General features: G+C 41.2%; 2 protein-coding genes across 4 annotated transcripts in view; one reads left to right on the top strand and one right to left on the bottom strand.

Annotated features, from left to right (window-relative positions):
* The window catches only part of clcn2a (chloride channel, voltage-sensitive 2a), a 44,111-nt gene that overhangs the window by 9,253 nt on the left and 19,549 nt on the right, over nucleotides 1–15,309 (top strand). Inside the window, exons 2-6 of one of the 2 annotated variants that reach the window (XM_059343809.1) lie at nucleotides 6,059–6,227; nucleotides 11,876–12,007; nucleotides 13,123–13,251; nucleotides 13,621–13,754; nucleotides 14,100–14,180. In XM_059343809.1, coding sequence (XP_059199792.1) covers nucleotides 6,059–6,227; nucleotides 11,876–12,007; nucleotides 13,123–13,251; nucleotides 13,621–13,754; nucleotides 14,100–14,180 — 645 coding nt within the window. Of the gene's footprint in view, nucleotides 1–6,058; nucleotides 6,228–11,875; nucleotides 12,008–12,092; nucleotides 12,113–13,122; nucleotides 13,252–13,620; nucleotides 13,755–14,099; nucleotides 14,181–15,309 lie in introns of those variants that run through there. The other variant, XM_059343811.1, reaches the window with a different exon arrangement.
* On the bottom strand, nucleotides 2,994–5,649 carry LOC131979790 (zona pellucida sperm-binding protein 4-like). 2 transcript variants are annotated; one of them, XM_059343813.1, is made up of 8 exons: nucleotides 5,344–5,649; nucleotides 5,052–5,239; nucleotides 4,525–4,622; nucleotides 4,283–4,440; nucleotides 4,013–4,205; nucleotides 3,787–3,934; nucleotides 3,617–3,692; nucleotides 2,994–3,165 (listed from the first exon to the last, which is right to left on the bottom strand). In XM_059343813.1, the coding sequence occupies exons 1-8, from the start codon at nucleotides 5,621–5,623 to the stop codon at nucleotides 3,056–3,058; spliced, it is 1,251 nt and encodes a 416-aa protein (XP_059199796.1). In that variant the 5' UTR covers nucleotides 5,624–5,649; the 3' UTR covers nucleotides 2,994–3,055. The 2 variants fall into 2 exon arrangements, with proteins under 2 accessions (XP_059199796.1, XP_059199795.1); XM_059343812.1 differs by having other exon boundaries at nucleotides 4,525–4,625; nucleotides 5,344–5,648.

Here is a 15,309-nt window from a genome sequence, read left to right as displayed (position 1 = left end):
CAATGGTGGAAAGTGACCCAGTGACGACAGTTGCAGGTTTCTCAAAGAATGATAGAAACCTACCCCATATTTCATTTAACATTTTCACTGACTATTGAATAGAAACACTGATTTTTAACATGACATTTCTTTATTCAGTGTTTTTACCAGTTCTAATGAATGGGTCCATTTGCTTTTAAGAGGAGGGTCCTCGGTGGATAATTTGGCTTGTGATTAAAAACTCCTGAATGAAAACTGAAGGAATCCTCACCAGGAGAAGCTGACACCATTGACAGCAATAGTGGTGGTGAAGACAACAACTCCCATGAGCTAAAAACATCACAAAGCTCCGTCTTTTGTTATTACTTTGATTAGGAGACACCGAGAGGCAGACAATGACATCTTGTGCGTTTGAGGATGACGATTTTGATTTGAGCCATGTTTGATTGAATGACAGGTGACTCAGCTTATCACAGTCAGACATGATAGCTGCTGCTACTCAAGCTACCTCTACTTTTTGTTAGAGGATTTGGATTTCCTGGATTATCTTGTTCACACAGATTTACTTGTGGTTAAGACGATATCTACCCTTGTGAAGCTATTTTGTACCAAATTGGAACCCTACTCTCTGTTTACACAAACCAGTCAATAGCAATCTGTGGGAGGCAGGAGTTGAACTGGTGTAGAGGGTTGCAATGTAGGAGGTAAACTGACTAATGTAGATACAGAAGTTGGTCACGTGGGAGGTGAACTGGTTACAGATAACAGCTCATTTAACCCACAGGGTCCCACCTGCTGCTCTCCCGGGGGGCCGTGCTCCAGATGGCCAGTGATTGCTTTCACACAGGCCTAAGAAAGAATCACTAACAGGCCGCGTTTATACTCCCAGTGGGTGTTTGTCTAGTACAAGTGGTGGGTTTGTGTCTATACTGCATGTGTGGGTGAACGAAAATTTGTTTGCCAACACATATGATTCAGTAAGAAAGATAATTCTTAATTTCCCAGTGTAGTGATGATAAAAATATGAAGTAACGGGTAAACAAACAAGTGTCTGGCACTTTTACTCCATGCAATACTTCACCCATTTATTCCAACTGTGCAAAATTGGATTTTTGTGTCAAATACGTAGAAGAGGAACCAAGTTTGCACAGGCAAACATACAAAAGACTGAATACCAAAATGGCAACTGATTATATAACATTTTTGAGCTGAAATGAAAATAGACCTTGCCTGTGTGGACTGTGTACCAATGTAAGTATGCAAAGGCTCTCAGAAGGCTGCCTTCTTAAACAGATATTCTACAGTGTATTTTATTCACAACTACATCACCATCTTTGGAGAGGGAACTTTTCCTAGGTGGCATCTATAGGTGATTTTATTTATTTATTACATTGGATTTGTCCAGTGCTCTACTGGACAAACTGCATGATATTTCTGAATCACAACTATAGATGTTCTTTAAATAAACATTTAAAAGTCTAAATATTAGTGCATATTGGACAACATACGGCAATACTGATATGGATATGTTTATGATAGGCCAATATTGGCTGAACAATATATCTGTCTGCTGTGCAGTGGAGATGCACAAATTTGATTTTCAGTATGGTATCGGACTGATATTGGCCAAAATCACTGGATTGGATGAAAAAGAATATATAATCTAATTGGATCCATAGGCCTAAACTATTGCGTGGATGCTTCATTAAACTTTGGGCGATCTGCTGTAGAGTGAGGTGAGTAGCATGTGTCACATGATCATGATCATGTTTTTAGATGGCCAGGTTTAGCAAAGAGGATTCTGAACAAAAATGTTTTAACAGCAAAGATGTTTAAAGAAAAAACTATTGGACTGGTATTGTACCGTCCCCACTGTGCAGAGGATTTTTGGTCAGAACCAGTAAAGTATGCTGGCTTGCATAATGGTATTTTTGGCATTCTGCATTGGGGCATACTCAATCTATGGTAGTATGGGTATTTGAATGCATAGCTGGAATCTTAGACCAAAGATCACCTTTTGTATAATAGGTCCGTGTTGAACAGCCCAGTTTTGCCTGATGAGTATTGGTTTTCATTTCATTTGCTTATTAAGCATGCCACACACGCATGCAAACAGCTCTACATCAACCAGTTTGCGTTAATTGACAGCATTTCTAACCAGTGGCAAAACTTGTTTACATATCACTCCACTGACATGTTTACGCATGTCCACAGCTGGCACCTATTGGCCAATTCCTCCGAGACTTTGGCTTATAGATGAGGCCATGCGGCTGTCTGCATGTGATGTATAGCTACGTTTTGCTTAAATGCTTCCCAGCAGGTTGGAGGTTCAGGTGGATGGAGATGAGCATTCCTGACAGCACGGGCTTTCTTTCTGCTCGTCAGTCAGACTGAACCTATACGGCTGCTCTGCTTTCCCTCTGCACCCCCTGTGCATGCGAGCAGAAAGAGCGAGTCTGGAGGAGTCGTGATGCCCATCTCAATGAGAGGAGGGGGTGGATGGGTTGGAGTGGGACAAAAAGGGAGGTGGTGCGCAGAGCAGTGGAGGAGAGATGTTGCAAGTTGTAGCATACAGAGAAAACCTAGAGGGACTGTTATCAAAAAATAAAGAGTGAGAGGGGGAGAACAGGAAGGAGACGAGCAGTGAGCCTTGAGTCGTGATGCTCATTTTAATGTGGCTGTTTGAAAGATGTTTGAGAAAAGCTAAAGATTAAGAATTATGCTGTAGCACCAGTACTTTATCATCTCAGCTTTAACCATTTCAAATCGCAATTAATTTGCATAGCTGATAAGGAGTCATGTCTTGCATGTACCGTGCTATCACATTTCAGTTCAATTTAGACTTTGCAAGTATTCAGTTGTAATGCAACCTTGTGATTTCTCAGCACAAATCAAATGGGTTACATTACGTGTTCGACTACTATACACCGCCTCTGCACAAAATCTACCTCATCAAAAAAGGATAGCAAGTGCCCTTCAAATAGCAATTCAGACAAGACTCAGTTCTCAGCATAAGCTTTTAACAAGCTTTTATTAAAAGTCAAGGCCAGATCTAGCTGCCAGTGGAACTCTTCAGTCAACTCTTTGATTGGGTGTCAGAAGGAGAGGTTCTCTGCTCAGTCAGGATCACCTCTCCGCTTGAGACCAGAGCCCTCTGAGTTGAAACTTTCCTCACTGCAGCTCTTCCTGCAAGAGAAATAAAGTTATTTTAGATTTTACAACACAATAGACATTTTAATAGGAACCTAATAGAAAAACATGAAACTGCTGTTCATGTAAAGGTCCAACTAGGAACAAGAGTTAAGAATTTGTTAAATGCAGCACAACTTAACAGTATTAAGCTTTTACAATAATACTTTAGCTCAAGCTCCTCCAAAGTGACAATTTTGCCCATCTTACACCAAGAACCAACTTAGTATCAATTCAGTGTATCTGCAGATACCAATTACTGCCCCCCACCCTAAAATTTAAGGTTTACATACTCCCTTATGTAAAGGTAACTTAAGGCCAGACATGCCAGCAACAACTTGTTGGACAGCCTGCTGTGGCTTAACTAAGCTGACAGTAGGAAATAACATTAACAAACCGTCTAAAGTAGTTGCTGAATTATTAAATTGGTAGTTTGAGCTATACTCACGTTGCCGGTGGCATGGCTGTTCACAGGAGTTTGTGCTGCTGGGATAACACACTGCCGTAGCACAATGGATGAACACCTGAAAGAGTTTCAGTTGCATGTTTTGTTAAAGAAACTACAGCTATTGGAGTCACACTAAAAGGTTTGATTTCTTGGACCATGAATAACTGTACCGTGTCTTTCTGAGTAGAAAAGGTGTTCGGATCCACAAATGTGAACATTTTAACGATGAAGCGCTTGTGGTGCGTTGGGTAATGAAGCCCAGAGGAGCCACCCACAGGCACCACTGTGGTTAAATATTGGTCGTCATGGAAGGGACACCTAAAGCCAACAGGAGCTCATGTTTAACACAGTATGTAAACGCTGAAATTTACAGTTGTGTGTAATTATTTTATATACCCGTCAATTAGAAGATCCCACTGTGGCAGGCTGCTGGGATTGGGGGTGGATGTGGACCAGCAGTGCTCCAGGTTCAGGACAAGGTTTGGATCAGACCTTTCCAGGATTCTCACCTCAACATAGAGTGCTTCCCTCAACACTTTAGTGATTGGGTAGTCTGCTGCAGTGTAGAAGGAGCTATACGCTGCCTCTTCTGTGAGCGAAACATCAGTTTAGTACAAAAAAAAAAAATTGCACTAGCTGGCCTCATAATGGTGCTGCACCACTCACCCTCCACACATCCCTTTGAGTGACATTGCCCGTTGCCCAGTCTGAGCTCCACACTGAGGGGTCCTGCAGCAGCAACTGGCACAGGTGGAGGAACAGCATTCACCTCCATGACCAGAGCCTGCACAGATGTGCCAGAATACCTACACTGAAACAATAGCCTGTTGGGGAGAGCAGAGAGCTTTACATATCAGGAAAACCACAGTGGGCCACAAAAACCAATAAGGGAGATCGATTGTACACACTCAAAGTGGCTGTCCCTGGTGATTGATCCTCTGGGTCCAATCCCCACTTCATATGAGGACGACATGTGGTTCTCATACACTACGTAATCCTCTTCCTCCTGCTGGAGAAAAATAAAAAAGTCATGCGAGGATTTTCTGATTTCTCAGGTTTACATCACTAAATTGGGCCTTGGGCAGAGGAAACTCGGGCTAGGAATTTCTCAATCTAATCAAGGGAGTCGCTATGTTGAAGTAGTGAGACAGATGGGCTCAGAAGAAAGAAAAACAGATGCAGTTTTAGGCAATATAATGCTTTGATTTGTAAGTGTTAAAGTAGATTATGGTGGGTCAAGGAGGGGAAAAGCATGTAAATGATCAGCACACGCATGTTTTTGGGGCACTTTAGAACCAGTAGGCTAGGGTGGGATTTTTTTTACTCACTAATGGGAGAATGTGCATTTTTTTCCCCCTGCATTGCATATTTTGTTGTATAAATAAACATCCAAGCATTCTAAAAATAGCTTGGGCAAAGAAATGCCAACTTATACCTTGAGTATAGTACCACATGCAGTTGCTGGGAACTGAAATATGACAAAAGCAGAGGTGACGCCCACAGGGGAACAGGAGGGGTCATTTGTTTCCAGCAGGCTGACTGACTCCACATCTATGTGGGGCAAAGTGGCAGCTCGAGCCACAACCACCACAAACTGGCCATCCCTGGTACACTGCACAGTCACTGGATGACGAGAAAGAGAATTTACTTCCTTAGTTAGATATTTGACACTCACCATGAATCATTTTTGTTTGAGAGGCACTAGAAAGTATTTAGAGCTCAGATACCCGCTTCCCCATAGTAGCACTGCCGCCCATCAAAACAGCAGTTAATGTTTTCACACTGCTCAGCAGTGATATCTTCAGTCCCACACTGGATCTTGTTGCGTTGCTCCACCTGGCATTTGTCAAAAGGAGCTTCTGCTGGAGTGACTTTTGATTGCTGCTGCGGCCGCTGAGGAGGAAGAGAAGGTTGTTTCTGCAGAGGCATCCTCCAGTGAGGCTGGGCAGTAACATCACCAACCAAAACAACCACCACAACACCAAACAGACACTTCAAAAGCTCCATTATGGTATTAATAACTATCCACTGGCCAGAACTGCAGTAACAACACCTCTGCCTCAGACGCAGGCTTTATACATGATTGATTATGTGCCACGTGCAGAGAACTCCGCCTCTCATCGTTAGGAGTCAATTGTGTCGCAGGCCTGCAGAGTTAATCAGCTGGGAACTGACAGGTGGAGCTTATTGTCTGCTCATCTGTCTGAAAAGAAGTCATTACACGACTGTTGAGTCAAAGCCGAGTGGATTTTTGACTGGAGAAAAGCTGTTAATGCAGGCAGTGAATTTTCTAACACCTGGCCCTCTGAGTTTGAATGTCAGTGTGTTTACACAAGCTGACTATCTCAACTGTGACCCAACACTATTATGACATTTCCTTCAATGCCTCCCACTTGCACCACCTGTATAAAAGCTGTCTTTTTCTGTCTTTCATACACACAGATGTATGGGCGGTACACCCAGGAGCTGGGTGTGTATGCCAAGGAGGAAGCAGCCCGCCTACGGGATGGAGGAGTGCGGGATGGCGGAGGACTGCGGAGGAACACCAGCGTTCGCAGTCGTGCTGCAGACCTGCTGGAGTACGAGAAAGACCCCTGTGGAAAGTGCCACCGTAAGTGATTGTGCAACAAGCCCTGCATCTTCTGCAGAGCGTGCAGGAAGTGCAGTGCTCATGTTGTGAAGGTCAGACCAAAGCAGTGCTCATAAACAAAGTGGATCTGGAGTGTATGTGTGTGAGAGATTGTGGCACTTCAGCATGTGTGAATGTTGTGTGAAAACACCGACTTCTTTAAGTACAGCAGAGCGGCTACCTGACACGAGGGAGCAGGAAGGGATGTGAACACGATTGGATGTGACTGATCTGAGCAATGACCTCCAGCCAACAAGAGCTGTCTCAATGTCAGGCAAAGACAGCCCCCTCTGCTGGCTGCCAGTGGCCCACCGTCTACCAACTGTATGTGTGTGTGTGGGGAGAGATTTTGGCTTCGCTTTGTGGGTGTGTGTGTGTGTGAGCAGAACTCTGATCCAAACTGTCAGATTATCTTATGTCCACCTTCCCAGATGACTGCAGATAAAGGAGTGGCACCGGAAGAGTGCTCTAATTCAGACTGACGTTCGCCACAATAAAGAAGTGACAGATCCTGACTCTGTGTGTGTGTGTGTGTGTGTGTGTGTGTGTGTGTGTGTGTGTGCGCGCATCCTCCAAATGTGCTTATTTGTATTGCTTCTTTATTTAACCTTCAAGTAAAAGCAAGTTCCTGAAATCAAATGGATTCAACAGAGCAGCAGTGCATTACTTAAAGGGTCAGTTCACCCAAATTGAAACATTAGAAGTACTTTCTGCTGAAGAAAAAGTCCCCATAAAAACTATTCACACTGTCTCTGGGGATTATCCACAGTTACAAGGACATGTTGCAATGTCATTTTTCAATTCTGTAAGCTTCACTAACTAAATTCCCTTCGCCTCTATTGTCTTGATGCGGTAGATGAAACTTAAACCTCAGGAAATAAAAAGAGCAGTGTGAGAAGATGAGTCTAAATTTGTAGACGTTGAATGAATAAGTCAATAAAACGATTTTGTTCTTGTTTCTTGAATGTGACAATTTGTTATCTTAGACTTCCGTGCTGTTGAATTAAATGTCTTTGGGCTTTAGAGCGTTAAATATGCTTAAAAACACCATTCGTTGCACACTATCTGTGTCTTGACAACATATTGAACATGTCCCTGGTGTAACTTAGTGAATCCATGGCAATATTCAACTTCCTGTTTACATTCCCTTAAATATGAGAATTTCTTTCTTGATAACTATGTGGTCTCAGTGGTGGAATGTAACTAGATTTACTCAAGTACTGTAACTTAAGTACAATTTTGAGGTGCGTGTACTCAAGTATTTACATTTATGTAACTTTATACTTGTCCTCCACAACATTTTAGAGGCGAATATTGTACTTTTTTGCTCCACTACATTTAGCTTACAGCTTTAGTTTCTTTTCAGGTCAAGATTTAACATGGAAAACATGGTCAATTTAAAACAATCACACATTGTTATAAATTGGACCTCATAATAATATATTAAGTGGTGATATCAGTAAAATTCTGCTTAGATAAATGCATCAATCATAATAATGCAGTAATATGTAGACATGGCAGCAACAACTTGTTGGACAGCCTGCTGTGGCTTAACTAAGCTGACAGTAGGAAATTACATTAACAAACCGTCTAAAGTAGTTGCTGAATTATTAAATTGGTAGTTTGAGCTATACTCACGTTGCCGGTGGCATGGCTGTTCACAGGAGTTTGTGCTGCTGGGATAACACACTGCCGTAGCACAATGGATGAACACCTGAAAGAGTTTCAGTTGCATGTTTTGTTAAAGAAACTACAGCTATTGGAGTCACACCAAAAGGTTTGATTTCTTGGACCATGAATAACTGTACCGTGTCTTTCTGAGTAGAAAAGGTGTTCGGATCCACAAATGTGAACATTTTAACGATGAAGCGCTTGTGGTGCGTTGGGTAATGAAGCCCAGAGGAGCCACCCACAGGCACCACTGTGGTTAAATATTGGTCGTCATGGAAGGGACACCTAAAGCCAACAGGAGCTCATGTTTAACACAGTCCCTATATAAATGCTGAAATAAAAATAAATAATATATTAGGTGGTTTAAAATCAGTAAAATACTGCTTAGATAAATGCATCAATAATAATAATGCAATAATATGTATAATATATTTAAAAATCTAAGTGGGGCCATTCTACACAATACCTCTTCCACCACTGTTGTAAGTTGCACAGCTAAGCTTTGGTTGGACCGACCCCATAGATACAGAAACTCTTTCATCACATGAGATAATCTCAGTAAAAGTAAGCAAAGGAAAAAAGGAGAGTGTTTGTTTGCATGCGTGTTTGCACGCGTGAGCCAGTGTGGCTGTTTTCCAGCATCCGTTTCTGCCTCTTTGCCCTTGTGACTGGTGATCTGATTAAAGCACGATACATTGCACCATAGGTGAAAGCTACACTATATCAGCCTAGCCTTGCTCGCTTGCTGTAATGGAAGCCATTTAAAACAATCACTCTCAGATCAGGAGCCAGCCAGAGTGATTTGTGTGCTCGATGTCTGTGTGCCATGTGCTCGTAGATCAAGCTGTGTTTGTATTTTTAGACTTGTGTTCAGATAGACGCTCAGACTGCACGGACGGGTTCTGCTGTTGTCCTGTTAAGTAACATGTAAGGCGAAAACCTTCGGATTTGGTGGAAGTGGGAGTTTTAGTGTTTTCCCCTCATGTATCTGTGTGGGAACATCATCTCTGTGGGTGACGGACTACGAGTGTGCGCCTCGGTTGAGATCAGTAACTGGAGCCGCAGCTTTTGAAAAAGGCAGCCTACACATGCAGCCAAGGGCTCTGCTGCTGGTCGTGATGGAGAGCTAAAAGCATGTACTGCCTCAGCGCGTTTATTTTGACTCACAGAGGTGTTTTATAGCCGACGTTATTCAGATCTACTCCAAGCATCTTTATGTATTATGTCATTATGCACTTTTTGAATCTTCAGTTTATAGGTGAAAAAGATGTGTATTTTTAGTTTTATTCCTGATTAGTGCTAGTTGGCTTCAGGTGATGCAATGCAGGAATAGCAGAGGTGGAGAAAATGTCTGGCGTTGGGTGTGATTTTTCTTCTTCTTTTTTTTATAACGGGATCAGGAGAAGACATCTGTGATCACCAATGAGCCTGCGGATGTGAGCGCGAGCCAAGATGCACATGGAAGTATGTGGCTTTGCAGGTGCCAGACAAGAGGTGTGAGAGAGAAGCAGGGATAAAGAAAGAGGGGCTGTGGGAATGTGAATCTCCCCAGCATCGTCCACACATGGGACTGTCCAATGAACTGTGAAATAAAAATTATAGATCCAGTGAATTACATGGCAGTCTAATCTGATAGATGGATCTTTAAATGCGTCTCTGTCCACTGTGTGATGAGTTTTTCTGCACAAGCGTGATTGTATGTGTACGTTCTCTGTTGGCAACCTACCATCCGGCAGGTGGCCTGGCTGCTGGGCAGCTCGTCCCGTCATGCACACAGTTGTGTCCCACCTCCCTCTGAAGACTCAGCTTCCCCCCGTGACCTGAATCCTGCACCAGAAAGACTGCTGCAATGTCTGTCTTGTTTCATTAAGTATATCATTTATTCTGCCTACAGAGTGGCAATGTCCTTCAGACAACAAGAAATATTTATGTGCATTATCATGAAGGAGGGGGAGACTTTTTTTTTAAATAATTAACATTTTCTGCAAGAAGCATAGTCACACATTTTGAGGAAATGTAACAAATGAAAAGTACAATCATGAGGGGTTAACACAAGCCTCATACCATATAAATGTAATGTAAAATAATCATGGTTATGATTTTTCCTATGATCGAGCATTAATTATTCAATTCATCAATTAGATGATTGGCTATTCAGCATATTAATTAAGTTGTTTCTCAAGTAAAAATGTCAAACATTTGACTTTTCCTGCTTCACTAAAGAGAAATTTTGCTGTGTTACATTGTATAAAAACAATATTGTGCAGTTTTGGACTTTTAATGGGACAAAATAATACATTTCATGGTGTCATCTTGAGCTCTGGGAAACTGTGACAGGAATTTTTCACTGTTTTCTGATGTTTTCGAGACTAATAATTAATGGAGAAAATAATTGGCAGATAAGTGGTGAGGACAGTAAATGTTATTTGCAGCCCTACATAGCGAAGCTTATTTTTAATAGTTTTGGAACAATAGTGTGATAGAGGGCTGTGACACAAATGGATAATTCTGTCTGGCGATAAACAACCAGAGAAATTTGCAAAATCACTAACTGATCATTGTCTCTCTTTCTCTCTGTCTGTCTGTTTCCCATCACGCTGTTTTACTGTCATCATCGCCTCTGTTGCTCTGTTGGTTTCTTCTCAAATGCGACAGTTTCTCTGCGGTAAACGTCACAATGTGACTTTCAAATCAACTTGATGTATCTCGACTGTAGCATTTTTATGAAATATGGATCTGGTAAATGTGTTAGTGGCACATTTTAGCTTCTCTCGGGACGGGCACATCTATGAATGTCTGGATGTTGAATTCCAGGCTTTGGCAGTGTCCGCAGACAAGAGGGAGGAAATGAGTCCAGTGATGCTTCTTTTAGCTGACCTAGCTCAGAGTTATAGATTATAATGTAATGGTAGAATTTATAACTGTGACCCAGCTTTGTTGGGTCACTGTATTCTTTATATTTGAGGTGGATGAATGTCTCACTATCAACATATTTACCACACAAAAACCTTCTACTCTTTCATTGTTCTTTCACTCACACTGGGTGAAAGAGGCCTGATGTCTGCCATTCTACTCACTGTCCTTATTGTTCATTTTTCTTTAGTTTTTCATGTTCAGAATATTTAATATAATGTTCTTTGCACTTATATCTTAATATATTCTGTATTTTATCCCTAACATTTCTTATAAATTGGTCTGTATCTTTTCAATTTGTGTTTGAGTATTAAGTGTTATATGTTTATTTTCTGTTTTATTTACTTAATGCATTACTGCCATTATGAAAACTTTTTTTACACAATATATAATGAAACAAAACGCTGCTTGGTGTGATTTTTTTCCTTTTTTTCCTCTATTTTTTTAAACACTCAGACTGACACTGAACAGTAATAATGTTTATTTATTTATTTTATTCCTATTTGTTCTTTATATTCTCAGTTATCTATAGAATTGGCTGACAGTCATGCATTGTTTGTATAATGTATAATAATGTATAACAATGTTAAATATGTTTGGTAATGTAGCTCTCTGGGTACATTTGCAGAGTGGTGAAATATCTGTGCACAATCCACATAAAAAAAGTTCTATTTTCATTCCAGCACAAAAAACTACATTATCAACCATATAGAACTGTTCTAGATCTAGATCATCTATAACTGTTATAGATGAATTGCATCCCTCTAAAATCAGTTTCGGCATCCGTTTCAAAAATCCCTTATCAGTCGGGCTCTACTGCACATAAGGTGCTTTGTGTGTGACATGTTCTAGCCTTTGCTTCCCTGGTCTGAATCCTTCCATTCATCCGCCTCTCCTCCATCACTACAGATTCGTTTATTCCCCTCTGGTTCTGTTCAGTCTCGCACCAAAAAATATCTTTCTCCAGTCTCTTTTCACACCTTGAAGATTTGTTTCAAAGGTTTGACTTTTTTTCCCTCTGTGTCCTTCTGTCTCTGTGCCCTCAGTGTGTGCGTCTCGCTGCCAAAAGTTCCTGATCTCACGGGTGGGCGAGGACTGGATCTTCCTCATTCTGCTGGGGCTGCTCATGGCTCTGGTCAGCTGGGTCATGGACTACGCCATCGCCTTCTGCCAAGAAGGTAGCAAAGAGACAGGGGGCCAGAAAGAGAGAGGAAAGAGAAACAGATGGATAGACGGACAGTGAATAAAGGACTGTTCTCACAGAGGCAGCCAAGAATTAATCCGTGAGGAGCCATGTTTTATAGCACACAGCTAATAGACCTTGTCAGGTGTGAGAGTAGTTCTTAAAATATTAATACAAATTGACTGTCATTCTAACACAGAGTTATATTGATCTTGAGCTTGCTAACAAAGTGGCTTTCATTAATATTTCAAGGATCAATAAATATGATTTTCACTCCCATAAAACATCCGATGCATCAATCTTCACACTGACATTCAGATGAATTCACCAGGTGCTGAGGTCCAAGCTTAACCCTTAATAAAACACTTTACAGTGCACATGGTTTTGATCAATCGACTTCAGAAAGAAAAAGATGAATATTCTGAACCTTTATACATCTCAAGAGGCTTAATTGAGTAATTAATTCATTAAGTCTATTAGAGATTTATGATCACAACAACTTGTGCTGAGCTGCATCTCATATTCATCTTCAGGTTCCCAGCTTTTATGTGGCATTTATGTTTGATCTGCTATCTCCCCCTAAAAACCCACTGCACCCCAACCCTAATTCTCATTGAATTGTATTAACTTTAACAATGTAATACTTGACTTTTGATACTTAAAGTATATTTCGTTGATAACACTTCTACTCGGCTGTTTTACACTACTTAAAGTTTGAGTGCTTCTTCATCCACTTCCTTGACCAATGCACTCATCCACTAGAGGGAGTGTCTGTCTTTAGGTGTGAAAAATGCCAGCATAATGGAGAAGGAAAAGATGCATTTTCTGGATGTAGATATTTCCTTGAAGAAGCGCTTCCTCTATTGTGTTTCACAAAATGGTAAATGTGATAGCGAGGATGAATGAGTAAGAGCCGGCACCAAAGCTGCCGTAGGTGCAGAAAAATGCATGAATAAGGCAGAGATGGGAGGTCAAAGGGCGCTAATGGGGAACAGAAGAATTTAGAGCAGATAAATCTTGTTAGAGTTTTCTCCTGCATTATACTGAGATGAAGTTGTGTGTGTCTGTGTGTCTGTGTCTCTGTGTGTGTGTGTGTGTGTCTGTGTGCAGCACAGAAGTGGATGTATGGTGGACTGGACAGTAACATGCTCCTGCAGTACATCGCCTGGGTCACCTACCCTGTAGTGCTCATCACTTTCTCAGCAGGATTCACACAGATACTGGCACCTCAGGCTGTGGGTAAGAAACACACACACACACACACACGTTTAAACAATTTCTGCATAAACCTCTGTATTCATATCTCAAATTCCTGGTCATATATCCGTGTTTGAATAATGCAATTAGCTTTATAATGCACCACAAGGCCACAAGGACATGAGCCGTACGTGTCTCAGTGGCCACGTCTTCAGGAAATCCATACAATATACCTGTGATGAGATGCGCATACAGAATCTATATGAATATCAATCAGCTTCTTAGCTCGCACACCTTCCTCGCTCTTCATTTATTCTGCGCATCCTTCTCTCTGTAATTGCTTTCTTTCAACTCATCTTTTCCCTCCAATCCATCATCCTACCTGGCATCTCTTTCTTTTTCATCCCCCAGGTTCAGGTATTCCTGAGATGAAGACAATACTGAGGGGGGTGGTCCTGAAGGAGTACCTGACGTTCAAGACGTTTGTGGCCAAAGTCATCGGTCTGACTTGTGCTCTGGGCAGCGGGATGCCTCTGGGGAAGGAGGTAGGGGCTTTCCTTTTTCCTTCATCTGTTCTCTTCGCAGTCTTCCTGGCTGCACAAATTACACATGACAGATTGCTTGACAGTTTTTGAAGTTTCCTGTCGGGGGAGGATATAATAATCTTGCTTGGTCTCATTAAAGTCGCGGCTGTGATTTACTGCTAATAACACTTGCATTTTCCCATTTGGGGGTTATAAAGTTGTTTGAATCTGAGTCTGAGCAGGATTTAATCATGCAAGGTTTCTGACTAATGCCCCTGAACCTGAGTGCAGCATGCTCCACTAGAATGTGCTTTCAGTCACATCCTGTCTACTAACATCTTAATCTCTCTCCATCCTCTCTCTCAGGGACCATTCGTTCATGTTGCCAGTCTGTGCGCCGCTCTCCTCAGCAAATGCATGGCTCCTCTTTTCGGTGGGATTTACATGGTGAGTACAGTAACTATATTTAAAAAAGGGAGACCTTTTTGAGTTGTTGAAGGACCTTTACAGATTTTGTTTCTAATCGAAACATTCACAATAAACAAAATGTGCCCTCTTAGAGGTCAAATCATTGATTTTTCTTTGTTAAAATATTGTTAAATTGTTGGTGTGGCTGTTTACACCGAAATATTTTAGGTCACACGTGTCCTGTTGATGATGTAAATGCAAAATGTCTTCTAATCACAGTTCTAATTAAAGTTCAGTGAGTCTGCACAACACACAAAAAATCTCAAGAATCCCATTAAACAGCAAATTACAGATTGCAAAAGGAACATTTTGTAACAGGAAATTTAGTATTATGTTAAAAGATTGTTATCACTTTTATTTCTGTGTGTTATCTCTCCAGACTTGTTAATGGAATAAAAATGAACATAAAATCAACCCTTTTCCAATTGGGGACACAGCTTTTGTCCAAAATTAGATAAGTCACCCCAAATTAACAGGTTTTTAGCTTGAATTGTGCACCTGTAGTTAGTCAGGAACAAACACACACAGAGGGAAATTATGTGACAAAGCTTTCCATGTGTAATCGAACAGGGATTATAGCAGTAACATGATCACCTAAATGCATCTTTTCCATTTAGTTTTATTATGACTACAGCTGTCTTTTATAGAACCGCCCTATTTACACGCATGGAAGCTGACACTGCAAGCGTAAAGCAGCAAAGAGACAAGGGCTACCTTTTGGGGATCTAATCAGGGACCATCACGTCACAAGCACGCTCTTCAAATCTTTAGGCCACCGCGGCTCCATTTATGTTCCCAAAAATAATGGAATTCTTTCCGTTGACCTGGAGGAACTTTTGTTTACTAATGATAAATTAAAGGAGCTACTACAAACTTTCATTTTGTGTTGATTTTGCGCCCCCTGTGGACAAAAGCAGTAGTGTTTCCATGAGCACCACTGCCTTGTGTGAAAGACTTGGCTATACTCTGTCACTTTTTTAGCTTTTTTTGTACTTTTGTCAATTATTTAATTTCTTCTCTCTGCCAATCCTACCCTAGTATCAGCCATTAACACAAAATATAACAGCAATTGTTAAAGTGTCTTAAAAAAAAATTCCTCCTTCTCCCA

This window comes from Centropristis striata, chromosome 11 (assembly GCF_030273125.1).
Source record: "Centropristis striata isolate RG_2023a ecotype Rhode Island chromosome 11, C.striata_1.0, whole genome shotgun sequence".
Taxonomy (NCBI): Eukaryota; Metazoa; Chordata; class Actinopteri; order Perciformes; family Serranidae; genus Centropristis; species Centropristis striata.
This window is presented reverse-complemented; position numbering and strand designations above follow the sequence as displayed.

What these genes read in the sequence shown, in the direction of transcription:
- LOC131979790 (XM_059343812.1), bottom strand. Translation starts at nt 5,623, where the DNA reads ATGGAGCTTTTGAAGTGTCTGTTTGGTGTTGTGGTGGTTGTTTTGGTT. An exon ending in ACCAGGGACAGCCACTTTGA is followed by an intron (nt 4,441 to 4,524) that starts GTGTGTACAATC and finishes TCTCCCCAACAG; the next exon opens with GCTATTGTTTCAGTGTAGGT. An exon ending in TTTCTACTCAGAAAGACACG is followed by an intron (nt 3,693 to 3,786) that starts GTACAGTTATTC and finishes AAACTCTTTCAG; the next exon opens with GTGTTCATCCATTGTGCTAC.